At 43.2% G+C, this 27,999-nt stretch overlaps 1 protein-coding gene across 2 annotated transcripts in view; it reads left to right on the top strand.

Annotated features, from left to right (window-relative positions):
* The window catches only part of LOC121720342 (cytochrome b5 reductase 4), a 38,875-nt gene extending 10,938 nt beyond the window's left edge, over positions 1-27,937 (top strand). Inside the window, exons 4-17 of one of the 2 annotated variants that reach the window (XM_042106357.1) lie at positions 1,399-1,499; positions 4,206-4,288; positions 4,861-4,901; positions 7,055-7,133; positions 9,352-9,409; positions 9,751-9,844; positions 9,926-9,958; positions 11,050-11,172; positions 11,874-12,014; positions 12,439-12,591; positions 16,133-16,283; positions 17,459-17,545; positions 23,248-23,409; positions 26,025-27,937. In XM_042106357.1, coding sequence (XP_041962291.1) covers positions 1,399-1,499; positions 4,206-4,288; positions 4,861-4,901; positions 7,055-7,133; positions 9,352-9,409; positions 9,751-9,844; positions 9,926-9,958; positions 11,050-11,172; positions 11,874-12,014; positions 12,439-12,591; positions 16,133-16,283; positions 17,459-17,545; positions 23,248-23,409; positions 26,025-26,079 — 1,361 coding nt within the window. In that variant the 3' untranslated portion in view covers positions 26,080-27,937. Of the gene's footprint in view, positions 1-1,398; positions 1,500-4,205; positions 4,297-4,860; positions 4,902-7,054; positions 7,134-9,351; positions 9,410-9,750; positions 9,845-9,925; positions 9,959-11,049; positions 11,173-11,873; positions 12,015-12,438; positions 12,592-16,132; positions 16,284-17,458; positions 17,546-23,247; positions 23,410-26,024 lie in introns of both variants that reach the window. The other variant, XM_042106354.1, reaches the window with a different exon arrangement.
* The last annotated feature ends 62 nt before the right edge of the window (positions 27,938-27,999 follow it).

The raw sequence follows: 27,999 nt of genomic DNA, 5'->3' as shown, positions 1-27,999 counted from the left end.
CTCTTCTTAGAGAGCGATTACAATGTCAATGTCAAAACAGCTTGTTACATCGAGATGCATAGTATCTCCTTTGCAGCAGATCTAACCATGTTATGCTACTCCATTTAATTGGGAACGAACTTGAGCTTGACTTAAAGTTTGGACACCCCTGGCTTAGACTCTAAGTGATGGTCCAGGCTGCACCAGACTGTTTTTGTTGCCGTTTTTACTCAGAGCACCTTTTAATCAAGGTTCAGCTTGATAAAGACTCTGTTTGAGTCGAAACGCGTCGGTGCGTCAGTGTCCGCTTAATAAAGGACTTTTTATTAGCAGAGTGCCTCGGGATCTACCTTCATTCTTTTCAATCCTATCTGCCCATTTCCCTTGAAGAGCACCTGAAACATTTATTTTACTCGTGACCCACTGCAGCGACCCACTTGGCGCCTTGCCAGGCAGCCTCCGCCATCGTGTATGTGTAAATGGGTGAATGTGAAGCATCACATTGTAAAGCGCTTATACTCAGAGGAGCATTTCCTTAATATTGAGCACTGATTTATGTTTTTCTCTGGAGTCACCAACGCCTCTGTGCTGAATGAAATTCTGAGAACCTGCTCTCTACTCTGAGAACCCTTCTGTCTACATGTATTGTGTTGTGTACAGACCTCAGCCATGTTGCTAGCATTACTAACAGGTGGTAGAACGTGACACTTGTCTCCCAGCAGAGGGCACTAGTGTCACATCCTTGAGCTATGAGCATCCTGCACCCTGGAAACCAAACCAATCACCCTTGTTTAATGTCTCCTTTTTTCTTCACTAATTTTTTCTGCTGCTTTTTGACACCATAAAAATAACCCCCATTAACACCCTCCCCCGCCCAAAACCATTACGAGCAAAATCAAGTGGTGTGCTTGAGAGTCGTGTGCTTAGCAGAATAGTGGCGATGCTAATAATAGATCTTATAGATGAGCAGGACAAACTGCGTCACTTCTGCCTTGACTTCTGTCACATTGAGAGTGACTGAAATGTCAGGGTAGACTGACTGCACTGTCCACTCTTTGTTGTTATGAAGTATAGTAGTGTAACCTTTTGTCTATTTGGACGATTGGGGTCTCTGTGCATCTTTATGCTTTGGGGCTTTATGCTTTTTATCTTCCCAGAGGACTTACAAATGTGGCTAGATGAGAGTCTTTTATTTCTTATCTGCCATTTTTGGTTGAGTGGCTCTGTGGGTCAGTGGTTCTCCGCCTACTTACTTACTGTAAAGACAATTTGAAGTAAAGCAGATAAAGGAGGATATTTTACTGCCTGGTTTAGGACGCTTAATTTCAGTCTTATGTGTCTGCTTGTCAATTGAGTGAATATTTTATTACTGTCTGTGAAACTTAATGTGTGTGTGTCCTGTGTGTGTATGTCTCACAGGTATGGTGTATAATGTCACAGCATACATGGACTTCCATCCTGGGGGTGAGGATGAGCTGATGCGGGCGGCGGGTATCGATGGCACCGATCTGTTTGACCAGGTCAGCTCCCAACACTTCCCACCAAGCACACAACACCTCTGGGAGCCAGATCCTAGATGTCATTCATTTCAAATATAATTTAACATTTTCTTATCATATCGACTGTATAAGCCGTTGTTGAGGTGTCCATGAGCAGAGCTGTTGCATACCAATGAGTGAGAGGAGATCTTCAGCGATCGTGTTTCTAATCAAGTCACTCTATAATATGCACTGTATTAGCAGTTGTTGAGGTGTCCGCAGGCCACATTGTAGCATGTATGCACGCGTGTTTGAGTGAGTGGAGAGATTCATCTATCAGGTTACTATGTGTAGTATGCATTGTCCTTAATATACACCGCATTGTCAGTTGTTAAGGTGTCCATATCTGTGTGTGTGTGTGTGTGCGTGAGTGAGTGTGTGAGTGAGTGGAGAGATTAATCAATTGGGTTAGTTATTAAGTATGCAGTGTTTTTATTATATGCACCGTATTAGCAGTTGTTGAGGTGTCCACAGGTAACATTGTAACATGTCTGTGTGCACGTGAGTGGGTGGAGATTAATTGATCGGGTTACTAATGAAATAACGCGTCAATAAGTTTCCGGTCACTCGGCCCCTTGGCTCCATGGTGAGCCCTTCTTAGTGAGCACATCCCATTCTCCTCCGCCACTAATCGAAAGTCCTGTCCTTGTCACTAGAGATGTTTACAAGTCATTTTTTGGAAGTCCAAGACGATCTGTCTCTAATCTGTATTGTTAAATCTTATGAATTCAAAGCATGTCATCCATACAGTACAGTATCAAAATCAGTTGTAGGACAACTTTATAGGGTCTACTGTAATGCAATCTGAAGAAACACAAATTAAGAACTCTGTTTCAATATATATATTTATTTTCTTTCAATAGTTTATTTTTCTTGCTTTGCTCACTTATGCATGATAAAACTAACGTGTGCTCTGGTAGTGTTCTAAACTAATACTACAACGTTTCTATCATATCATGAACTTGTGACCGGAAAATATCACGTATATTTTAATGGAGCTAGCTTATTTTTTTACATCCAGAACTTACATTGGGTCTCCAACTTAGGACATTGTATAGTCTAATCTTCTGCTACATCCCTCTAGCCCTCAACCATGCTCAACTATTAACCTAAGTCTGTCACATTATATGGCAAACTGTAACGATGCAATCTGCCTGTTCTCAGCATTAACGCAGCACTTTGCGATGGTTAGCTTGTTATCTGTGACGATAAATGATAAGTTTAACGTCTCTTTCACATTAGCAAGTGACTGACCTATCTGGGTGCGTTTTGAGATGCCGATGAAATTCGGCGTTGTTGAACCAGCACCATTTCCACTGTACACAAAGTTATTGTAACCAAAAGTAATGATGATACTGTAGGCACAACTCTGGGAGGACTTGGTTGTCGCCATGGTCAATGCATTTTTTGATCTGTGAGTGCGCGCACATAGCACATGCGATACGTTGCACATTATGGCAAAGGGGACATGCAGCTTGTCATATGTTTCCCCAACGTATATGCACCAATTACATGAAATAGAAATACATGAATCAATTTAGATTCTGATGGTTTGTCCTGTGCACGAGGTCCAAGAGGATCATGGGACTCGTATGAGAGGGAGAAGAGGATGAGGGTGGTAAAATCAGTTGTGTAAACTCCTTGCCTGAAGGTCACCAGTTCTCATCTTTTCTCTCTAGTTTGATTGGCAGTTATTATTTTCTTTTTCTGTGCACAAGAGCTTCTTTTTTTTTTTCTGCATCGTGCCTTCGACCTATCTGGCCCCGTTTCTCTCTCTCTCTCTCCAAGGCTATTTCTTCCTGCTTCAAGGCTTACACAAGGTTTTTAATTAAGGGATGAAGAAGCACTATCAAACCATTACCTCAGAACCTCTCGGTCAATTAAGCATATTTAACTCTATTGTTCAGTACTAAAGGACACAAGGCAAGGATTTTATTCGCAACACACTTGATGTCTCCAATAAGGTGCCACCACGAAAAGCTTTCAAATTTTGTGCTTTTGAAAACATTTTCTTTAATGTATTACTTTAGTTTGTTTGCTTGGTGTTTTTATATGTGAACTTTCCCCTCAAATTAATATTGTAGTAAAAATGTAAACTAGTATGTAATCTAAATGTAATCTAGTATTGAATTACTAAATCATGGATGACGCAACATGGCACAGCTCTGCATTCATCTTTTCTTATTGTGTGTACTGTCTTTGTATGCTGAGGATGCTGGTATATTTCCACCATGCAGGCATATGTGGCGGCTGTGTCCTCTTCACAGGCTTTCCTATTTGTTGTGGTTCACATTCGCAATCTACTTCTCCACGGGAATGTTGTTTGTGTAGCCAGTATTTGTACTCTCTCACTCACACACTCACACACTCACTCACTCACTCACACTCTCTCTCTCTCCCTCTCTCTCTCCCACTCCAGTCGGTGCAGGAATACTAACACACCCACTCCACATTAACGAGGGAGAGAGAAAACACATAAACTGATGCCATTTTCTTTCAAATATCCACTTGTTTGGTCAAAGCATCTCACTATGTTACCCCCCTCCCCCCGATACTGTACCATCTCACCTCTCTCCCTCTGTTGTTCACACCATCTCCCCCAATTTCTTTTCATCTCCCACTGCCTAATCTCTCTATCTTTCTCCCTCTCTCTCTGTTTCTGCCTCTCTCTGTCTCTCCATCTCCCAGGTGCACCGCTGGGTGAACTATGAGTCGATGCTGAAGGAGTGTCTGGTAGGCAGAATGGCCACGAAGGTCAGCGCCGTAATGAAGGTGAAAGGTGAGCTCCGCAGCATGTGTGTTGCTCTTGACCCCATGGGACACACACACATACACATGGGAAACACACATACACGCTCTCATCACAAACTCATCCACACTGTGAGACACACACATGCACACACACACTCAAACACACATGATCATCCACTCCATGGGAAACATACATACACACCCTCCTCACTCACACACTCTCATCACACACTCATTCACACTGTGGGACACACACACACTCTTTCTCTCTCTCTCTATCATCACACATATATACACACACACACACGCACACACATTTCTCTCTCTTTCTCTGATCACAGTCCTATCCACATCATGGGGCACACACATCACACACTCCTCATGCTCCAATCACACACACTCTCCCACACCGGGACGCGCACACACACGCTTATTACACTTCACATTGTGGGTGTTAAAGACTCGGGCCATGCCACTGATCAGCACAGGGCCTGCATGTGGCCACTAATATCCTATATGGACATGCGGTGTGCGAATGATCAGGCCTGATGGTGTATTGATTTCTCTCCCCTGTTGCGTTTTTGTGTTGTGCAGCTCAGTCCAAGAAGGATGAGGAAAAGCCACAAGTGAATGGTATGTGAAGAGAGGAGAGGAGAGCTCCTGTGTGTGTGTGTGTGTGTGTGTGAACTTTTTGACACAGTAAGGTGCTATCAAAGTGTGCACACATTATTCATGGGGTGATTAACTATCCATACTTGAGTGATGTGCATGCTTCAATAGGAGACATGTCAGTAGGAATGTAATGTGTGTGTGTTTGTGTGTGTTCCTTGTGTGTGTTTGTGACTGCTTCTCGCTCCATCGCCCTCCTTGTCCTTCCCTGCTTTGTCTCTCACCTCTGCTGCTCATGCGCTTCTTTGGCACCGTATCAAAGCATGTAGAGTGCTTTCATGCTTGCACATACCTGATGAAGGAAGAAGAATTATTATGGAGCATGGAGAAATTCTCTCTCTCTCTGGAGAATTCGCTCTCTCTCTCTCTCTCATGCTCTCACTCTCCTTCTCTATACCTCTCTTTCTCTCTCATGCTCTCACTCTCCTTCTCTATACCTCTTTCTCTCTCATGCTCTCACTCTCCTTCTCTATACCTCTTTCTCTCTCATGCTCTCACTCTCCTTCTCTATACCTCTCTCTCTCTCATGCTCTCACTCTCCTTCTCTATACCTCTCTCTCTCTCATGCTCTCACTCTCCTTCTCTATACCTCTTTCTCTCTCTCATGCTCTCACTCTCCTTCTCTATACCTCTTTCTCTCTCATGCTCTCACTCTCCTTCTCTATACCTCTTTCTCTCTCTCATGCTCTCACTCTCCTTCTCTATACCTCTTTCTCTCTCATGCTCTCACTCTCCTTCTCTATACCTCTTTCTCTCTCATGCTCTCACTCTCCTTCTCTATACCTCTCTCTCTCTCATGCTCTCACTCTCCTTCTCTATACCTCTCTCTCTCTCATGCTCTCACTCTCCTTCTCTATACCTCTCTCTCTCTCATGCTCTCACTCTCCTTCTCTATACCTCTTTCTCTCTCTCATGCTCTCACTCTCCTTCTCTATACCTCTTTCTCTCTCATGCTCTCACTCTCCTTCTCTATACCTCTTTCTCTCTCTCATGCTCTCACTCTCCTTCTCTATACCTCTCTTTCTCTCTCATGCTCTCACTCTCCTTCTCTATACCTCTTTCTCTCTCATGCTCTCACTCTCCTTCTCTTTCTCTCTCATGCTCTCACTCTCCTTCTCTATACCTCTCTTTCTCTCTCATGCTCTCACTCTCCTTCTCTATACCTCTTTCTCTCTCATGCTCTCACTCTCCTTCTCTTTCTCTCTCATGCTCTCACTCTCCTTCTCTATACCTCTCTTTCTCTCTCTCATGCTCTCACTCTCCTTCTCTATACCTCTTTCTCTCTCATGCTCTCACTCTCCTTCTCTATACCTCTCTTTCTCTCTCTCATGCTCTCACTCTCCTTCTCTCTCTCTCTCATGCTCTCACTCTCCTTCTCTATACCTCTCTCTCTCTCTCTCTCTCTCTCTCTTTCTCTCTCATGCTCTCACTCTCCTTCTCTATACCTCTCTTTCTCGCTTTGTTTTACTCGTTTGCTCCTCGTTCTACTCTTCCTGCTCTTTATCACTGTCTGTCTCTGACTCTGCCTCCTCTCTCTCTCTCTCTCTCTTTCTCTCTCTCTCTCTTTCTCTCTCTCTCCCTGTTTCTCACTATGTCTTTCTCTCTCTCTCTCTGTCTGTCTGTCTGTGTCTCTCTTTTGAAAGATGTATGGTGTTACAGTGTTGCTCTGTTTACTATTTTGCACATTTAGGGAGGGAAAGTAATCTCATCGCCACCTACTGGTTGCTGAGTTTAGCGGTGTGGATGGAATTTTCTTTTTTTTGTTTTGAGTTTTTTTTGTAACATGATGATTACAAACTACAGTTGCATGTGATGTGACCAGTTTGGGCGCTTCATGTCTAACTGATCAAAACGGCAATTTGCTTGACTGGCTTTACATATTTTTGTAATAACGGAGCGCGTTGTAAACCGCGTGGTGATTACCTTTATGTCAGGATAACTTGTGTTGTGCTCCTACTCACATGAAGAGCTGGCAGTAAGTGTTAAGTGTCAATGCTAACCAGTCTAATAAACAAACCATGCTACCGTGAGTAACGTTGAACGTCGTTCTTTGTCACTCTCTCACTCTGCCTCCCTCTCTCTCTCTCTCTCTCTCTCTCTCTCTCTCTCTCTCATAGGTCTGGCTCCACCACCTTCTCCTGCTCCTCCTCCATTTCCGTCTGCTGCGCTTCCTCCACCTAAAGACACTAGACCTCGGTAGGTATAGATCAGTCGATCTCTTTTTCTCCTCCACTAGAGCAAGTAAGCCTGTCAATACAACTAACTGAAGTTTGTCTGAGACAATTGGAGAGAGACCTTGTACTTGTATTATAAAATGGTCTGAAATGGCAATAAAATTGTTTATTGCAATGTTTTCCTGGGACAAATTAATATTTTGTTGAGCAAAAATAGTTATTTTGACCTAACCAGCCCTAGTCTGTGTCACTATGGCCCAATCCCAAAGTCCGGACTCAGACTTTGCTGCGTGTTCTCGCGAAATTCGTAGGGCTGTCCCAATGTCGCATTTCTAATGGCGTAAGGGTTTGAGTACACTCTAACCGAGCCCTTTCCGTGAGTCTGCATCAGTGCTCATAAACAACTGCACGACACACAACCAGCTTGTAAAACAAGAGTTTAAAAGAATGTGGAATCAGGCAGGCATCTCCTGTGCCTTGGCCATGTGAAAAGTAACAAACTTAAAATGAAAATTCCCAAACCGGCAAGTATCAGCAACATCTTTGTTATGAAACGTCACCAAGGTATAGTGATCTCATGAAGTGCTGTCCCAATCCTATTTATTCCTATGTGGCCTCACACACTCTCTCACTTAGCACCTGAGGTCAATTAAGTCTGTGAGTCTTTAGTCCTTAGTCCTCAGGGCTCACTTTGGAATTGGCCCTTTGTAACAATTTGCCACATTTTGAGGTATGCTTTTATCATGCAACTAGTTTTGGCATCTTCAAATTCATCTTGATGGTATGTTCATATAAAGGACAGATAAACACACAACACCGGCCATTCAGGAAGGGTCCTATGTAGTTGTTTTTTCCAGGGATAACACACAAATAATAGAAAAACCTCCACAGCATGACATTGCTGACTATACCGCCAAAAGACACCAGTTAGCATGTTAGCAAGCTGCTAGCAGTGCTCTGGGTGGGGTTTGCAAGGTTTTGCATGCACTTTAGCTAGTGTCGTCAAAAAGTCTGGATTCACTCAAAAGGTCTTCAGGCAGGGTCAGTAGTCAGTAAGAAATCTCAGAGAGCTTTATTCACGGTACCAGAGACCTACGCCATGTCACTAACAAGCACAGTCTCAAGATACAGGAAAAAAGCACACTTAAGCCTTTAAGCCTGTCAAAGCTTACATCTCCATTTGTGGTATGTCAATCCAGGGTTCCCACGGGTCCTTGAAAGTTTGTGAATCTGAAAAAAAAAATTCAAGGCCCCTGAAAGTTTTTGAAAACTTTGAATTTGTTTTTGAGGAAAAAATTCCATACAATTCCGTCCGCTTATTAACATGTTTCCATTATTTCGCCACCACTTATGTCGATATCCTATGCGTATGCCTGATTTTCGTTGGTTAGAACTACACTTGCCAGGACTTTCATGCACGTGCATAGATACAACGGTGCAAGATACAGTTTAGGCTACACCAAACCTAAGTAAGGGATAATGTATTGTCCGCCGGTAATTATCAGAAAATAAGTCCCGACAGGGAGAACAGAACCCCGACGTGCAGCGGAGCGGATTTTGCTACCGTTTCGTGTCTTCCGCTGACAAAATAAATAGTTCGCCACACAGATAGAACTTGACAGTTTCAGGTGTTGCGTGGCAACGTCACTAGCTTACTTTCCCTTTCAATGAAATTCCATTGCAATAAGCGAACGGAATTCTTGCGGAGGGATATGAAAGACGTTAATCAACCCGTTGCCATTGACAGCGGTGATTATATACTTTGCCGGTGATTTATATAGATTTAATATAGGCCAGAACGTTGGGAAGGCCCATTTATGTGAATGGAACTTTCTGCAGCACTCTGAAGAGCCGTGTAATAAATATGTTTAATAAACAAAATCTTTGTGATAACTTGTTGCCCAAATATTTAATTTAACATATTGATGAATAAACCAACAGGTTCATGGTAATGAGTTTAACTTGCCACAGATGTTAGCCACATATCATCATCTCAGTTTCTGTCCACTAGCACTGTACATTTCTATGAATAACCTAATCTACCAAACCAAAAGAGCACATAAGTAAAATAAAGAAAGCACACATATATGGTCTTCGCTCATGGGTTAAAATGTTATCCTACACTAGCTAGCTCGCTAGTTTTAGACTAAAACTCGCGTAGTGCTGTGTAAACGATCGGTCCCTGTTTGGCTGGCGTTAATGAGTATTAAAGCTTAAAAGGCTGTCCTTGTGTGTGACAGGTACGACTGGTTCCAAACAGACACCACTGTTAATATTGTGGTCTACACCAAGAGAAAGGTAAGTGGCTCATGCATTTTAATTTCTGTAATAACCTGCTGGGGTGTCAGGTGCCATCTATCTACTCGGATATCTGAGGATACACACATTCAGACACGGCCATTCATCTCGCAGCTGCAGGCATGCACACACACACACACACACACACACACACACACACACACACACACACACACACTCTCCCCTTGGCAGTTCATTAGCTTCTCTCCATCCTATTACTCTGCTTTTTGCCTCCTAATTTTCTTCATCTGTCTGTGTGCCATTATCTATCTTTCTTTCTTTCTTCCTTCTTTTCTTTCTCTCTTTCACTCTACTTTGTTCTCACTCTCTCCCTGTCTCAGATTCCTGCAGCAGGCAGCGCGGTTGTGGACCTGATAAATGGTGCTCTACGGATCGAGGTTGTTCTGGGAAAGATGTCTTATCTCCTGCATTGGCGTGAGTTTCCCAAACACACATACACACACATACACACACACACAGATCTGGAGCTCTGATTGAACTCTTTATTGTCGGCAGGTCTCCCACAAGAAGTGGAGGAGCATGTTCACAGTAAGTAATAAGAGATACAAGTGTGTGTGTGTGTGTGTGTGTGTGTGTGTGTGTGATGGTGCATAGCCAACACAATGAAGTGTCCATTTGCTCTCACAGGGCCTGTGGGACACAAGGAATGAGTGAGATCTCCAGATATCATTTTTTAATTTCTAAATGAACATGATGTTGAAGTTGTATTTCACAAGAAGAATTTCTTGTATATTGTATTCTCCTGTGGCCCTTGCCTTGTGTACCGTAAAATCTCAGTGCTCCGAGTAAGGCTACGTTTACACTGTCAGTTAAATGTGACCCAATTCCGATGGATTCCAATATTTCCAGATCGGTTTCAGGCCTCATTCATATGTGGAAATAAATCAGATATGAATCGGAAATGTGCCAATGCGACTGCAGTCTAAACTGGCAGATCTGATATTCCCTAGTGATTTTCATCTTGCATATCATTCGTCACAATTATTTTTGACATTTACATTACAGTACATACCCTACAATGTTGTTTTCAGTTTCACGTCAACGCACGACTGGCAGAACGGTGAAATTCAAATGAAAACCGAGATAGAAAAGCTGCAATAAAGGCTGGAGGCTCTACACTTTCTATTTCTTTAAAATAAAACCCATAGCCTATTTTGCGGACTTCTCAAGATACTTTGGAAATGAAAGTAAACAACTAGCCACTGAAATACCCTCTGGTGCGCATGCGGATTGTCGCAAGTGTACAAAAGGAATGAACCATGTATCTGATATGGGCCACTCTCAAACGTATGTAAACAGGTAGTCCAAAGAAATCGGATATAGGCGGAAAATCGGATGTGTGCAACAAGGCCTGCCGGTGTAAACGTAGCCTTAGTCAGCTTCAGGCTCATTGTTTGATTTGGGCTCCACTGTGCCAAACACGAATCGAGTCTGCTGAGATTTGTGAGTCAGAGAGAGAGCGACAAAGTGAGACGGCGTTTGTGTGTGTGTGTGTGTGTGTGTGCGTGTGTGACTGGCAAGGACCTTTCAGCATATTGTTCTGTATTTTTTTTAATTGTGCAGTATGAAGAAAGCCTCTCAAAAATACACACCTGTGTGTGTGTGTGTGTGTGTGTTAGTTCACACAGCCAGTGCGGTGGGGAAGATTCAGGTGGTGTTGTGGAAGAAGGCCAAGGCTAAGTGGTCAGAGCTGGGGGAACAGCTGGACGCCCATGACACATTTGAGCGCCAAAAAGACCGCGGTGAGTCAGTCCTGTCCAATGTCACACACACACACACATACGAACACTCAACACAGCACATTACCCTCTTCTGTGTTCAGTGCTGTGCTTGATGATATGAAATACTAAGAAGTCTATACATGACCGAGGCGATCACAAGGGGACAGAAACAAGCATAGAAATCCATTCTCCATCCGCAAAGAGTGTGAACGAAGCCATCCACAGACTGCAGAATGCTTTTCCTCTGATTAGGCAGTGCTGATGCTGTTATTGGCCGGCCTCGGATATCTTGAGCAGGCTCCTGTTATTGGCCAGCCTCGGATATCTTGAGCAGGCTCCTGTTGTTGGCCGGCCTCAGATATTTTGAGCAGGCTCGGCTCTGGGCACGGCTGAAGTGCCCTTGAGCAAGGCACCTCTGAGCGCCGCTGTTGTTGCAGGCAGCTCACTGCGCCGGGATTAGTGTGTGCTTCACCTCACTGTGTGTTCACTGTGTGCTGAGTGTGTTTCACTAATTCACGGATTGGGATAAATTCACGGGATCAAAAGAGTATATAAACTTATACTTGTTATTGGCCGGCCTCGGATATCTTGAGCAGGCACCAGTTTGTCACAGGGTTTGTGTGTTGTCACGGCTTTTTTACGAGTCACCAGGTGTAGATGCCTCAGGTTGTTGTTCTTTGTGTCTGACTTTCTCTTCTTCCTCTGACTGATCCTAAACGCAGAGATCTGCTACCGCAAGTGTGTGCTCCTCGCCAAGACGGACGTGACGCACGACACCAAGCTCTTCTGCTTACAGCTGCCCCCGGGGACGCACATGCATGTGCCCGTGGGCAGACACGTCTACCTCCGAGCCTCGGTCCAAGGTAAGCAGCCTACCCTGAGTATCGCACAGCAGGATAAGATTGACACATCATCACCAGGGTTTAAACTTAGTGACCCAGTAGTGACCCAGCATGTCATCATGGGTGGCCTATATTTAAAGGTGGATTATAACCAGGGGAGTGGGGGGAACGGGGAGGAACGCAGTTCCGCCACCTCAGATAAATGAATAAATATATATATGTTCTTTCATACCAACGATATAACGCGATGATATAGTTAATTTTTCGTGCGTACAGAGGTGACCAAGAAGCTAGCAATTCTTGTCCAAAAAGTATTGCTATACCACGATACTCAATATGTTGTCCAACGGTGAGTCATTTTTCCCTGTTGCATCGACACTGGATTTTAGAGTTCCCCCACCTGCCAAATTCTACTTTAACCACTGATTATAACGCCCCTCTACAGACAGTGAGGTGGTGAAGCCCTACACTCCAGTGGACCACACCCTGCTGCCGGACTGCTCAGCCACTGCAGGAGATGGGGCTCACAGGCTCTTCCTCATGATCAAAGTTTACCCCAACGGCGTGCTCAGCTCACATCTAGACAGCCTCAGTATAGGTGAGTGGGGTGCGTGGTTGCATTAGCTTTTTGTGTGTGTGTGTGTGTGTGCGCGAGTGAGTGCACCTGTGTGCGTCGGCGGCGGCATTGTTCGGAGGCATCGAAAGAGAAAAACACCTAATTGGAAACCTTTTTGCACAGAGCCACCGGCTAAAAGGCCAGAGCAGGTTTCATAAGCTTGTGCGTGCGTGTGTGTGTGTGTGTGTGTGTGTGAAATTACCTTCCTGCCTGTAGTGGGCCTGTTTGTTGCCTGTCCCCCACAACCACCACCCGCCCCCACCCCCACCGCAGCTCGTTAACCCCACACATGGCCGTGCCTGACTTCCAGGCATTTTCACTACAGCAGGAAAAAGGCAAAAAGGGGACGGTTAGTGTCACAGCGGCTAAGTTAATTAGCTTGGTAGTCTATACAGGGAGATATCAGCAAGACCTGACCTTAAACTAAGTCATGTGGGAATACACAAACAGATTTCTCGGTTCCTTTGACTGTGAGGTGGCTGCTGTGTTCCCGTAGCTGAGGTGATCTGACCTACAGTAGCGGATGAAGGTTTTAAAGAAGCTCTATGCAGGTCTGGTTATTCCTTCGCTGTTTCTGGGTTTTCGTCCGGATTTGGGCTCCCATTTTTCACTACACAGCTCCCCCTGCAGCTTCGGTAGCAAGTGACTACTACGCTAAACCCCCACTAGCTAGCGAGCTAGCCATCAAGAAACCAAGCTAAACACATACAGGGCTCACAATAAAACAGTCGAGCAAACACATTGTTCAAGAGACTATCAAACCACATTACAAAAACGAAGTTCACTCAAGGGTAGGCTACTTACAATTACAACAGCAGCAAAGCCAAGTTGAAGTTCGTTTTGTAGTCTTCTTAGAAACTACAATCTGACTACATTTTCGAGGCGCGATTAGATACTTCCACTGAGTCACATCCGGATGTGTTCGTACCGCGACCAGAAAGTTGCATATTCGTTTTTTCCGCGGAGAAGCACTAGGGGGAGACGAAGCACCCACCAAACGACCCAAAAAGTGTTGTAGAACCATCAGAACGACTCTCAACCTGCATAATTAAGGTAAATTTTCCTAAAATTGTTGCATAGGGCTTCTTTAAATGGGAGTACAGTGGCCTTGGCGTTCACTCCTGTAGTTTTGTTTGAGATAAAATAGTTTAACTGTAATAACATGGTGCACTTGTTGAAAAAGTAATTGAATTTACTCGAGATATTCACAGAAAACTGTCTCCAGCCACCTACAGGCCAGTTGGTGTATAGTAACATAAATTAATTTATTGTGTAGCCCCCCATGAACGGAATTCCACGAAACTTGGTGTGCATTCAGAGGGTGTCATAATGATCCTACACTTCCAATTTCGTGCAGTTTTGACTATGTTAGGTCACAGATACCTGCGATTACAACACCTCATTTTTACTTTTTTGTGTTTAACTAGGTGGCGCTATACATGAAATGAGTGGTTATAGAATGGGTTGATATGGCCCCTTGAGATCAACATACAAAAAAAAATGGTCCTCCTAAACCCTACGGTTCTCGAGATATTCACAGAAAACTGTCTGCCCTACCCTCCTTTCGGGGGTCCAGTCCAGCGGGGGGGCTACAGATAAAAACGAAAAACGATGGTTCCATGCTATCCATGTGGGGTTACATACCCACCAAGTTTGGTGTACCCCGGTCTTTCAGTGTCCCGGGAATCCTTGACGGAAATCTGGACATGCGAAAAAGGGAAAAAGAAAAAAAAATCGGACTAAACCTATATGACCGCCGCTTCACTGCGCGGCGGTCATAATTACTGTCTTTGAATTGTAAGGCATTACACTACGTTTACATTACTTTCACCAAAATAACAGGAAATATGGATTTGGTGGTCTCAATAGATCTTCATGTGTTCAATGCAGCTCATTAAATGGCAGGAGGTGATGTGGTATGGCATAATGACTGAGCTAGGTTTAAGGCTAACGAAAGAACAATATAATGGTTGCAGTTATGGCTCATGGGACAATGTAGGCCCCAAAGGCCAAAGGTCACTCACAACTTAATATAGTAAAATATAGCCTTAAAATAGTGAAATTGTATGTTGACTTTAAATGGTTCTCATCATTGCTGGTTGCCTTTCCTTCCACTTACAGTGGTGTAGACTTAATGCAAATAGTTTAAGAACTAGATGTACCGCAGAGCGGTACAAAATATGACCGCCGCCCAGTCCAGCACATTTTTTCCACAAAAAGAAATCACGCTGAAAGGCCTATATGATTCTAACTGTCTCACTAAATTGCATTATCCACACTCAATTCTCACTGGTATCTGCTAGACAACAAGTACCAAAACATGATTAGTTCATAGATTTCACATGTAAAATTCATTTTATACAACCCCACCTCCATCTTGCCTGTTCATAATTCTGAGAAATTCTTGATTGTTTGTGTGTGTGTGTGTGTGTGTGTGTGTGTGCCTGCGTATGTGCCTGTGCATGCAAGCATACATATGTCTACTGTGTGAGTATGTGTCATACGGATGATTACTGTGAATGTGTGTGTGTGTGTGTATCTGTTTGTGCACATGTCTGCACATGAAATGGGTTAACATGACCCACGCTTCGCTGCGCGGCGGTCATAATAATGGCTACGATCTTTGTCTATAAAAGCAACATTTTAGTTATTCTCACTGCTTTAAATGAGAAGTATAGCCTAACCATGTTAGATCTGTTGCATGAATGGCAGAGATAACTCAAATTCCCTTTATACAGTCATTTAAACAAGGCAATCAAATTCCAGGACCAGCATAGATAACTTTTTTAATTCTTGGATAATCTTCTCTGGTGCCAATTGAGCATTTCTCAATTTTGGATTAAAAAGCAAAGTAACTTCAGTTACTGAGAATTGTACCGAGTAAAATATTACTGAAATTGTATTGGTAATGCTTTACATTACTGCATTACAGCAAAAAGCAATGCATTACTGTAATTACATTACTTTTTTAATGCATTACTCCCAACACTGGCCCTCATGGACAGTAGCCCCGTGATGTCTGCATCTTTCCAGGCCGAAAGAAACGTCACTGACACACCCTCTCACTAGGTGTGAATTTTGTCCGCATGTTCTACGCTACGTTCAGACACAGTACATGTCCGGAAATACTAGGGGGGGGGAGTAGTAGAACAACCGGCTAAATTCGGACTTCCATATGACCGGTTATGTTATATAACCTCTCTTTTGTGCTCCAGTAGCGGTCATTACATAATAATTTGAGATTAAAATGCATCCATAGAGATTTAGTACTCACCAGTCACTGATACATTCCATAGACATGCCACCACACACACATTGACACACAGGATATTAACACACAAATGCAAGAAATGATCAAACTTTTTAATGTGTGTGTGTGTGTGTTTATCCTGGTACCCCTGACCTGTACTAATCCCTCCACAGGTCAGCCCAGTATAAACTGAAAAGATGCAAGATTAAGACCCCCTCATCTTCCCTGTTATCATTACTTTGTTTGTAACTTTGTTTGTGCTCGTCCTGCCAGGTGACTCCCTGGCGGTGAGCAGCCCTGAGGGTCCCTTCAGCCTGCGTCTCCTGCGTGGCATCACCCAGCTGTACCTGCTGGCGGCGGGGACGGGCTTCACGCCCATGGCGCGACTCGTCCACGCGGCCCTGACCGACCTGCCCACGCTCAGGTGAGACAGCGCCCACTCATCGGTGTTTTTCAACCCTCTTCGACACCGCACATTAGAACTACAGGATGTCCTCGGAGACACGGGTCAGCATGACTTCCTGTGTTATTGTATTGTTGGAATATTGGTCTTCAGACTCAGTTTTGCCTGCAATGACCGTGCGATGTCAAACTCATGTTTTTTCTCGCAGTGGATTTTCCCTTAAAAGCACCATGCAGACTCACCCAATCAGAATTCAGAATTCCATCCATTTGTCTTTGGCCAGTTCTGTTTAGAGTTCTGCAGAAGAGTTCCTCCTGTTGGGTTCCACCATGGTGCAAAGTAGACTTAGACAGTGCATCAGAAAAGTTCCTGTTTTCTTTGGCCCCTGCCACAGTAGACAAGCAGACAGGTCAGGAGAGGTCAATAACTTTGCTGCTGTGGGAATCAAAGTCGCTTTTATTTCTGTATTGTATGAAAAGCATTGAGACGGATATCGGCTGACGATGTGACCAGCACGGTCTCCAAAGATGTTTTTCAGATATCTGAACTAAGTGAACATACTCTCTCTCTAGTCATTGTTGTTGAATTTATGTTGTAAGCTCTGTTGATACCCTTTAGTGAACTGTTACAGACACTTTAATGGCATCTTAGGATTGTGTCATCACCAAACATTAGTAAACATGACCCTAGTAGTTTCCAAATGCGCTTACACGACTGCTAGAAAATAAAAAAGCTCCGCCTGTGTGTGCAGAGGATTAGCAAATAAAAGTGAAATCTGTCCGATGCCTTTTTGAAGCCTGGCGTTTACCTAGGTCTTTTATCCCAGCAGTCTGAGGCATTTCTTCAGTGCTCTGTTTTTTTCCCCTCTCATTATATTTCTTTGTCACCACATGTTCCATAATACGCCTTGTGGATGTGTCTTCCAGTGGTGTGCCTTAATATAGGATGTGTAATTTAACGAGGTGTCAGACTGCGGGCTTGCTGTTATTTAATTGTCCATAGCCATCCTTGTTATGTATGATTTGGGGTGGGAAAATCCTTAGGCTCTGGCTCTGAGAAACGACTATCAGGTTGGCATTTTACTGGAGAGTAGTACTGTTGTTGCTATGACAACAACAAGTGTGTGGCGAAATGTTAGCGTAGCCCCCCCGGCAACACAAAAATAAAATAACTTCAATCATGCATGTGATCCACAGGAAAACCCAGCTGATGTTTTTCAACCGTCAGGAGAGAGACATCCTCTGGCACTCGCTACTGGACCAACTGGCTGCCAAAGACCCCAGGTGGGTTTGGAGGTTGTGTGTGTGTGTGTGTGTGTGTGTGTGTGTGTGTGTGTGTGTGTGTGTGTGTGTGTGCGATTAGTCTTGTGTGTGTGTGTGGTATACGCTATAGCCCCAAACAGTGGAACAGCTTCCCAAATAGCATTTTTAAAACCAGTAATATTGTTCAAAACAGCATCAAACCTCGTCCGTAGCTTGCTCAGGGTCCCTACACATAAAACGAAGCACCAGTGGTCTCTGGTATAAGTGATATCACACTCTGCCAAGGCTTTGAACCGGTTCATGGAACGAAAACCAGAAACTTTTGCCATTTTGCTAGGAACAAAAACAAAACCAGAATGATTTTTTATGTTCCGGAACAGAAACGATTTTTTAAAATAGTGGTAACCGGTTAATACCGGTTCTTTTTTTGTTTCTGGGAAGGTTTGTGTCTTCAATGAAATGGTGAGGGTCACCTCCTGTCATTCAATGAATGCATGGAGAATGCAGACAGACAGAGCTTGCCACTAGCAGGCAATCAAAAGGCCTATTAAGTCTCCAAATCTCAATGATTTCATTTCACCTGTTTTCTCTTTTTACTAGGCTGTGATAAACATTGTTGGAAAAAAGTAGCATTAACGTTAAGGCTACAGCTTTAATTTATTTAGAAAAACGTAATAGTCCTCATTTTGGCATTTTAGATAATGGGAAGGCATCCAAGAATCCAATATTACAGTACCCACCAAAAATATACTGTATATATGACAGCATTTTTTGTTTGACCAGGAAATTATTCAGGCTAAAAGGTATAGGAAGATACTGGTGCAGCTTGTATAAAGCAGAGGCCTAGTATTTTATTGGGGGCCAAGCAGCGAAGCTGCGAAGGCACCCATTGAGTTACTAGCTTTTCCTATTATTATTATTACACATCCGCCATTGTAGTCTATGGCCCATAGAACGCCTGGCTAAAAAGTGCTGAAATTTGGCAAAAAGTTTCGGGACACTCCACTGACCACTCACGCTCATTTACGGACCTCCAAACCCAGCCGTCTAGCGCCACCAACAGGTCAAAATCTGGCCGAAAATTGAACCACTGGGTCTAAAGTTATGAAATTCGGCAGACTGATTCAGCACTGTCCCATGATCACTCTCACCAATTTACCGAGCTCTATGCCCAACACTCTAGCACCACCAATGGGTCGAACCTGGATTGCATTCACGCATGTGACCATTGAATGGTGCGTCTGATTTTCACAAATCAGGCACTGTTGGAATCTCTGGACTGACCTGAGTTCAATGACTCCTATTACGTCACTTTCCGCAATATTGGACCTCCGCCACGTTGTTATTCGATGCAGTTACTACCGTTTGTGTCGGCACCGGTGCCGTATTAGAACCGTGTTTCGGTGCCCAACCCTATATAGAGACTTGGTACCTGATTGTGGGGATGCACTAGGAAATTGGCTTTATTTGGCCTCTATAGGGGGCGCTGCAATACAGGAAGTGAGCTTGTATCTCAGCAACGCTTGGATGTATGAAGTCCAAACTTGATACAGGGACATAGTAGCTGATTGTGAGGACATGCAAGGAAAGTGGTCTCATTTGGCCTCTTGGGGTGCTATAATAGACAAATTGAGCTCACATCTCAGCAACTCTTTGGTGTATGAAGTCCATTTTCGCCTCTAGGGGCAGTATAACAAAGTAAATGAGCTTATTTCTCAGCCATTCTTTATCCAATTGCAATCAGACTTGCTGTGAGTGCTTGCTCATGCCATTGCAACGCCATTCCTTCCTATAGCGCACTGCTTGGCCCCCACATTGCTGCTTGCAGCTATATTTATGTTTGCTGTAGGATAGAGTCTAAAAGCCAATATTGTGACTATTAATAGCCAGTTTGAAAGCATACATATATTTTTGTCTGACAGCTGACATGGAACGTTTTTAACCAGTTCAGGAACAATATTTTTTTTGTTCTAACCGGATCGGGAATGTCAGTTTTGGGGTGGGAACCAAAACCGGAAACGTTAAAATACTGTTTCTGTTCAGAACAACCCAATTGGCAAAAATTCTGGTTCAAAGCCCTGCACTCTGCCACTCTGTGTCTGTTTGCATGGACAGCAGGGCAGCTTGAATTTTTTTTGGAGCCTCGTCCAATATATCTTAGGGTCACACAAAGGGACTTCTATACCAAATTTCAAGCGTTTAGGAGGTTGTTTAGGTGGCCTCTGAATTAGCTGTTAATTGTGTGGGCAGGCAGGTCACCCATTTTGAGTTCTTTCAAAAGTCCACTTCCTATTTGAGATATTTTCTGTTCTGTAAGCTACTAGTGACACATCCCCAATCCATAGACTCTATTAATTAGTTTCCGGAAGAATCTGTTCCAAGGTCTGACCCCTTAAATTGCGGTGTCTGTGTCTGTGTCTCTGTGTGTGTGTGTGTGTGTGTGTCTGTGTATGTGTGTGTCTGTTTCTCTGTCTGAAGCTTATTAGAGAGAGAACGGAGGGCCCTGGGAGTGGGCTATCTACCCGTCTCTTAGCACTGACATTCAGCTGGGCATAGGGGATTGCTGTGTGAATGAGAATTGCTATTGATATGTGGGTGAGTGGAGTTTGTTTGTGTTTGCATGGGAGAATGGGTGAAGGAGAGACATGTGGTTGTTTTTATTACACTTCTTTTGCTCATAGATTGAGTTTGCTTGCGGAAGTGCATATACCCAGTCTCCTGACATGTGCACAGAAGTGCCGAGCAGGAACCTAATTAAATACAAAATCTTTGCATTACCTTTAAATATGCATATATTTTCAACTGTCATGGAGCAATAAAAGTGATGTAGGCCGCATTGGTTATCTCTCTGACTGGTCACAGGTAGGCATGGAGCATATGATCTCCATATTCAAGTAGGCTAACAAGCAATCATTAAAGAAGAGTTTCTGCTTGAATTCAAAGTATCATTTCAAATTATTCAATGGGCTACAGCAGCACCAAAAATTACTGAAGCCTATGTGTAAGGAGTTAAATTACCCAGATTTTCTTAGACATTAATGTAATTTATACCAGTTATCACTGTAGGACAACTGAAACAACACAAAATAAACAGGGCTGTTGCTGGAAATATTTTATTCCTGTAGGCTATACTACCTACCTACATTGCTGGTACATTTTGGAACAGTAGGCCTACAGCTACATGAACTATCTGTAGTGTCTTCCAGTAGCCTATCGTATAGGTTATATATATACTGTAGCTTAGTTGGCTTGTGCATGACGTGACATTTTGTAACCTACATTTCCGTCAGTCTACAGTCTTTAAGCCCTTCTTTACCATGATAACCCTTCCAAGATAGAACCTTCTCTACTTTGAGAGACCAACTGAACCACCACTCATGCCATCGATGTTGAATTTTGGGCGTCTGACGGAAACTGATCAATCTGACCAACAATTAATGTCGATTTGACACTATTTTACTGTCCGGGTTTGCAAATCATTCATTTAGAAAATTTAAGTTGCGCTATTTGTTATTATAATCACAGCTCGGCCATGTTATCATTAGGCTACCATATCATTACATTTTCGCAATTAATAAGTCATCATAATCATCATAGTCAGCATGGCATGTCACAGCCTACCTGCTCCACCACTGAGTTTTTAGGCTCATGTAGCCTCAACTAGGCTCGCACTCTCCACCTGCTCACTGTCCCTTGCTCTGTATGCTTGCTTACATCCTCGTTCAAACTCAACGAACTTCAACATGTTGCTGACATATGCTAGCCTACTTGCAATATTGTATTTTTGAAGCCCGGCGAGGAGAGATGCTTATTGATGTCACAGGTGGGCTAGTTGAAACGTTCAACTTCTGTCAGAAAAAGACGTTGAGATTGGTGTAGCAACGTAGCATAGGCTGTTGTTAAAGTTAGCGATATTGGATAGAAATATAGACATAACGAGTTCATTTGATGAAGAATATGTGCAGTTTGAGCCATGTAGATCGACAAAAGGTGAAGCAAATAGGCATACTTTATCAGTACAGCAAAGGCTAATGTGAATAACTAATTAGTTTAATTAAATGCTCCTAAACTGGGCTGGTGCGTTTTGTCGAGTTCAGAGACAAACACAGTGTTTGACATGGTAATGGCGTCTTTTAAGAAACGCTCAGTGGCCTGACACACTAGCACAATGCCACAATCTGTAAGTAGCCTAGCTGCAGGTTAAAACATTTCAAACCAATTTTACAAATTAAAGCCTAGTCTATCCTACCCAAGTTTATTTATTACCTGGTTTGGTCCAACAAATATTCAGACTTATTCTAATAGTCTACTATGAAGTGTCCATTAGGCCTATGAAATCTTCAGAAATGTCTGATAACTTCAGGCACAAAGAAAGAAAGAAAACTCATGTAGATTACTGAGGAGGAGAGGAGGGCCAGGCTGAAGCATGTTGCCAAACAGCGCAAGTGGGCCCAAGCCAAAAAGAAGAAATAATAAGTATTTTTTTGTAAAAATTAGTCATTTTGTAGTTTGTTTTCTTTATAAATCTCTGGTTTTAGGCAACTTCATACTCCATGGAAGCTATGCACTATTGGCAACAATGTCACTCGCGCCTGTTTTGCTATGAAACGGCCATTTCCCACTTCACGCGCCCTTCTCACCTTTTTCACCCCTGACCCGTTTTCATGCCTGTATGTTTGGCCTGTATGGCTTATTCAGAATGGAATGGATTGTGAATGAATCCGAATGAAGAAACGTAAGCCACTTACAACATAATATTATGTCCCTGCAGCAAAACTCAACGCATTTCTCTGTGAGTATGCCTCGCTCTCAGGGGTATGCATGGAGAAGTGACAAAAGATGACATTGAAGGCTGACTCATTATTTTTGCCATGGCAAGCATGCTTCATGTGTCTGTTCATCTCAAAGTCCCCGTTTTTTTGCTGTCATAGGCGAGCATCTGTGCGCATTTATCACCCGGAGAGAAGTAATACTCTTTTCTGATTGGCTGGTGGGGTGGCTATTAACTGTTATAGGGCCAACGAAAGTTGTACAACAAGCTGAACTAGTGAGCTTCTTTTTAAACGGAACTGCGTGTTTCCTTTGCTTTACAGTGGCAACTGGGTGATAAGCGGGATAACGGCCTTCGAGGTGTGTCCAGTTATATGGAATTAATGGACTCGGGCGGAGGCTGCGCGTCGGAGTTTTTTACCCCTCGCCCTCGTCCATTAATTCCGTATAACAGGACACCTCGGCGGCCGTTATCCCTTACTTAACGCATGCAACAAAGCATACCTGACAAATGCTCCGACTTTCCTCCAAACTTGCTCAAAGTTATTTCTCCTGTTTTTATTTTTACTTTACATCTTCAAGTTCCACGTTGCACTTTAGCTACACAATACAGCACAGCAGGCCCGGTGTGATGCGTGCGGGTGGAGGAGAAACTGTGCATGACACGTGTTGCGCAGATGACATTACAAATGACATTTTGTAGCCTAACTTGTATAACTTTGTACACATTTGTTACTTAGGCCTACTTTGCTAAAAAAAATATATGAATATATATAATATTTCTCATTATGGCATAGCTTTAGCTCCCCACCCAAGTAGGCTAATGATTTAAAAAAAAAAAAAAAAACACAAATGCTTGATCAAGGACCCGGCCCGGCCTGAGGATAGTGGCTGGAAATATCGGAATTCTGGAATATTCTCCTCTCACCCCCCTGTGTTCCTGTCCTCTTCAGGTTCGAGGTGGAGTATGTGCTCTCGGAGCCCTCTGATTCGTGGACAGGGCGGAGAGGGCGTGTCCAGACCTCCATGCTCACCGACCTCCTGGTTCGGCCCGAAGGCTCCAAATGCCTGGTTTGTGTGTGTGGACCCACGGCCTTCACGGAGCTAGCGGTGGGGTGAGTGACCGTACACCTCTTTCACATGTACACATACACATTACATGTACACTATGTCCTCTGCCAGTGACAGGGCTCCAGAGTGCGACCTAATTTTTCAAAAGTGCGACTAAAAAAAATCGGAGGTCGCACTGCTATTCGAGAGAGGAAAAAGTGTCATTGAAACTCTACCTTTGGTTCAATAACAGACACAGGTTGCACCAAACTGAATAGTTTCAACGTAAAACCAGAGAATCGGTAGACGGGCTCTGGTAACAGAAGTTATGACTTAAATTACACCCCCCTCTCCCTAGGTGTAAGGTCCGTCGTAGGTAATTTGTTAACATGGTTTTCTCATTTATATTGTGGGGATGTTAAATTTAACAAAGTACAAGTCGAGAAGAGTTACATACGCGACCGATTACACACATTTAATTTAGCTACTTCAGCAGTGTTTGAATGATGTTTGTATTTACTGGAAATCATGGACCTAGCAGTATACAACAAATAGGCTACCAAACATCTATCATTACCACACAAAGCATACATTTCATTGCTGTGGATTGAGCTGTTATCAGAGATTTCATTAGCCATAGGCCTACTTGAAAGAGTGTTAACGTTACCATTACCTTCACTAACGTTAACGTTATCCACTGCGGTAGCCTATACGTTAGGCCAAGTGGTGGTTGAAATATTCCCAAAGCACATATAGGCATATATACAACAAAATAAAGTCTTATTTTCAAATACAGTGTTATTTTATTCCATACAACAAAGTAATTGCGGAGGAAGTCAAACCCAATGTGTCTTTATCATACAACATTACAGTGAACGTTAGGCTACCCAGAACACTGAACAGTTTTTTTTCCCCCTGCGCCTGAATTACTAACACGCAAGTTCACCATCCTTCCTCCCCCTTCTTGTTCCGTGAACCTCTGGAGTTGTGAGTTAAGACTTTTTTTTTTTTTTACTGTTCCTGTGGTGTTGAGCAACTACAATTCCTGTTAATCCTACAATTTTACAATATAATTTATGTAAAGTGAATAAATAATGAAAAATAAATAAAATGAAATAGCTAAAGTAAATCGTAAGTGGAAGTGCATCTGTCAATTCATTGAATGTTCAAAGTATTATGAATCTTTATTTAGAAAAAAAAATACACATTGGTTGGCCTGTTCATGATACATCAGCAATTACACATGTTTAGGGGAATAGGGCATATTAATATACCATGTAAGGTGGTATGTGCTAGAAATGGGTAAACCACTATCAGTGAGTCTGCCCGTGAGGTGGGGGCATCACCGCGCCAGGCAGTGTCCCACATTGTCCCTCAGAAACATACCCCTTGTCCCCCCTTGGGCTTATTAGCAGGTGGTCACCCTACCGCAGTTACATGCAGGGAGTAACCCGGTTTTCAACAGCAATATTCGTTTTGCGCGCGAGTTGTGTAAACTCATTCTGATGGCATCAATCAATTTAATCCGGTATTTGGCACAAACCGAATATCGCTGCTACATTTAAAGCCCGAATATTCCCTGCATGTATAACTGTGGTCATTGTGTACGGTGAATTGAATGGACACATTTAGATCGAGCATGGCAAGTCATTGCAATAGCCTATAATAATAGGCCTACCATTTCGTTACTGCATTAACCATAGTGATGTTCTTATTGAAAATTTAGAAATACTAAAATTAAAAAGTAAATTGCATTGTGGGACTGTCAAATGATTATTGCAATCATCATTGCAAAATCACATAAAAATCCCCCAGGCTACTTGGAACATCTCTTTAAATTGTGCTCAAATACATTTCTATGGAAGATGCTAGCATGGCGAGCTGGTTTAGCCAAGGCCTAAAGATCATGAAGGATAGTATGTAAGACATTGAGCCATGAGATGTGCAGTCTGAAGCCCTTAAAAGACGTGCACTGTTAATTTACTCACTGTTATTTTTATTTAATTCATCTTGAGATGTTTTAAGTTTTAAATTTCAGCTCAGTGAAGCACTTAAAGCACCAACACTTCATTAAGTTACTTTTCTTGTAGAATTGTAATTCATAAGTCATAGGACAGTAATTAAGGAAAAAAGTGAACCTGCTGCAGTGTTAAATGTGATGTGGTTGAAAATTTGGGTGCACCTAACTTTTGTGCTGGTGCACCTAAGAAAAAAAGTTAGGCGCACCAGTGCAACCAGTGCAACAAGTTAGTCTGGAGCCCTGAGTGAAGGCCGTTTCTCAATGCTGCTAATTTAGTTGGTTATTGTATTTAACTGATGCTTTTTTCCCAAGCAACTTACAGAATATGATCATTACAATAGTTCAAATGAACAGTGACGGTGGTAATGGGGTCATACATGAGAGATCTGTTCTCTGTGTCCATAATAGTAATTCAGTGCGGTGTACTGTAGATATCCTCTATGTGTTTCTCCTGAGAGACTCTCGGGTTCTATGTAGTGAAATCAGCCCCTTTGGCGCTATTCAGTGTGAGAAGATCTAATTGAATTAGGTTGTCTGAACAAATTGTTGTCTTCTCCCTCTGCTTTCTCGATTTCATCTTCCTTATCCCCCCCCCCCCCCCCCCCCTTCTCTTTAATCTCTCTCTTTCTCTCTCTTCAATCTCTCTCTCTCGCTTGCTAGGTTGGTAAAAGACCTGGGCTTCAGTGACGAAGAGATCCATGCCTTTCAGGGCTGAGACGTGTGTGTGTGTGTGTGTGTGTGGCTGAAAGAAAGATGAGAGGGAGAGAGGCAAATAAGAAGCTTGTAAATGCTAATGAATGATTATACTCTGTACGATTTCTGGACTATGCACAAAGCAGTGAAATGGGCCTTCACATAGCATCTGCACTTTCATTACCAAGTCTTTCTTCCAATCACAGACTTCCACAGCCCTGCCATCAACAGGCACACACCAGATAGCTTGAGTGTGTGCCACGCGTGCGTGCGTGCGTGCGTGACTGTAAGGGCAAGCAACCCTATTTCTATTTCATTGTGTGTGAGAGAGAGAGAGAGAGAGAGAGCAAAGAAAGGAAGAAAAAAACATCTTTCAACCCCATGACGACCAGGGAGCTCCTCTCTCTCTCTCTCCCTCTCTCTATCTATCTTTCTTTCTGGGTGTATGTGTGTGTCTCTGTCTGTTTAGTATTCCCCTCCAGCAACGCTCTGCCTCCCCCCATGCTTGCTCCAGTCTCCTCAAATATTCAGATATTCAGACGTTGTCGTATATATGAGGATTTCTTCATTTTTACCCTTCTGCTTGGCTTTTTTCCCCCTCCCAACTTACTGACATCTCCGTTCATAAAAGAGTAAGAGGCCGCAGAGATGTCTGTTGATTTTTTTATTTTTTTTATCTAGCACCTGCAAAAGGCATGCAGATGAGACGGGTAGCTCTCTCTCTCTCTCTCTCTCGCTGAACCCCCCTTCCCCCGACACACACACACACACACACACTCCTTTGAACTAACTTTCATAAACACATCCCCTTTTATTATTACTATTATTATTTATCTAATCTATTTTAGACCTGCTGCTCGGAGCGTCATTGACAGACTGTCGGGGGAGGGAGGGAGGGAGGGAGGCAGGAGACCGAGTGAGGGATGGAGACCTCTGCTCCGCTCAATCTATACAAGGCCAGACTGTACTGCATAGGGTTGTGAATGGAGTCCGATACTCCCCGTCTCATAAAGTGTCCTACTGAGGGTCCTGCTAAGGGTCCTGCTGAGGGTCCTGCTGAGGGTTTTGGTGCTCGCTCTGGTCTGTCTGCTGCTGATCCACTAAACTGCATCAGGAGTCCTATTTCTACTGCTCACTGTTGGATACGCACAACAAGGGTCAAGGAGACCCAGGGGACACAGAGCAGGTGACCGCTGGGGACCGGTGAAGTGGCTCGGAACAGATTACACACCTGGAGGGGAAAAAACACCGGCTCAAATCCCCAGCTGTTGCCACCGGTCAGTGGAGACCGCAAGTGCGAAAAAACGAATGAATGGCACCATTAGTGTCCCACATAAACATGACTGTTACTGCCAAAGTCTGATTCTAGCTAAAGAAAAAAAATCGCTCTGATCTGATGCAACTGCGGTAGTCTGCCTATTAAATTTCTGTGTGATCTTGGCAACAACTTTTATAGCTGTGGTAATCATGTAGTCCTACTGTTGTCACTGCCAGGATGACTGAAAGCCTGGATACATCAGGCCGACTGTGCAATGGCAAAATAACCGTGTTCGGAAATGGCTCTTATAAAAATAAGTGCTGTTGTGTGCCAGTCTGAAAATCTATTGTAGGTTTTATGACTTGCATTCTTGGGAAGTCTGACTTGTCCCATGCTTGAACCTGATGTACACTTGACAAGGATATTTTTGTTAATGGTTTTATGTTTCTTTATTCTGTATTGTGCAAACACATGATGTCCAGTACAGTGTTCATACTCTTGGCTTTACATTATAAATAATAAATTATAAATATAATATGCAGTAGCAATCACTATCTGCGGTCTGTGATTATTTGCTATATTGTATATTTTACATTAAATTAAAACTACATGAAAATATGAATTCCTAGTATTGTTTTGTGTAATTGCTACAATACCTATCTCTTTAACAACTGATACATAACC

Source organism: Alosa sapidissima, chromosome 10 (genome assembly GCF_018492685.1).
Source record: "Alosa sapidissima isolate fAloSap1 chromosome 10, fAloSap1.pri, whole genome shotgun sequence".
NCBI lineage: Eukaryota > Metazoa > Chordata > Actinopteri > Clupeiformes > Clupeidae > Alosa > Alosa sapidissima.
The sequence above is the reverse complement of the archived record's forward strand: the minus strand, read 5'-3'. Positions and strand labels throughout refer to the sequence as shown.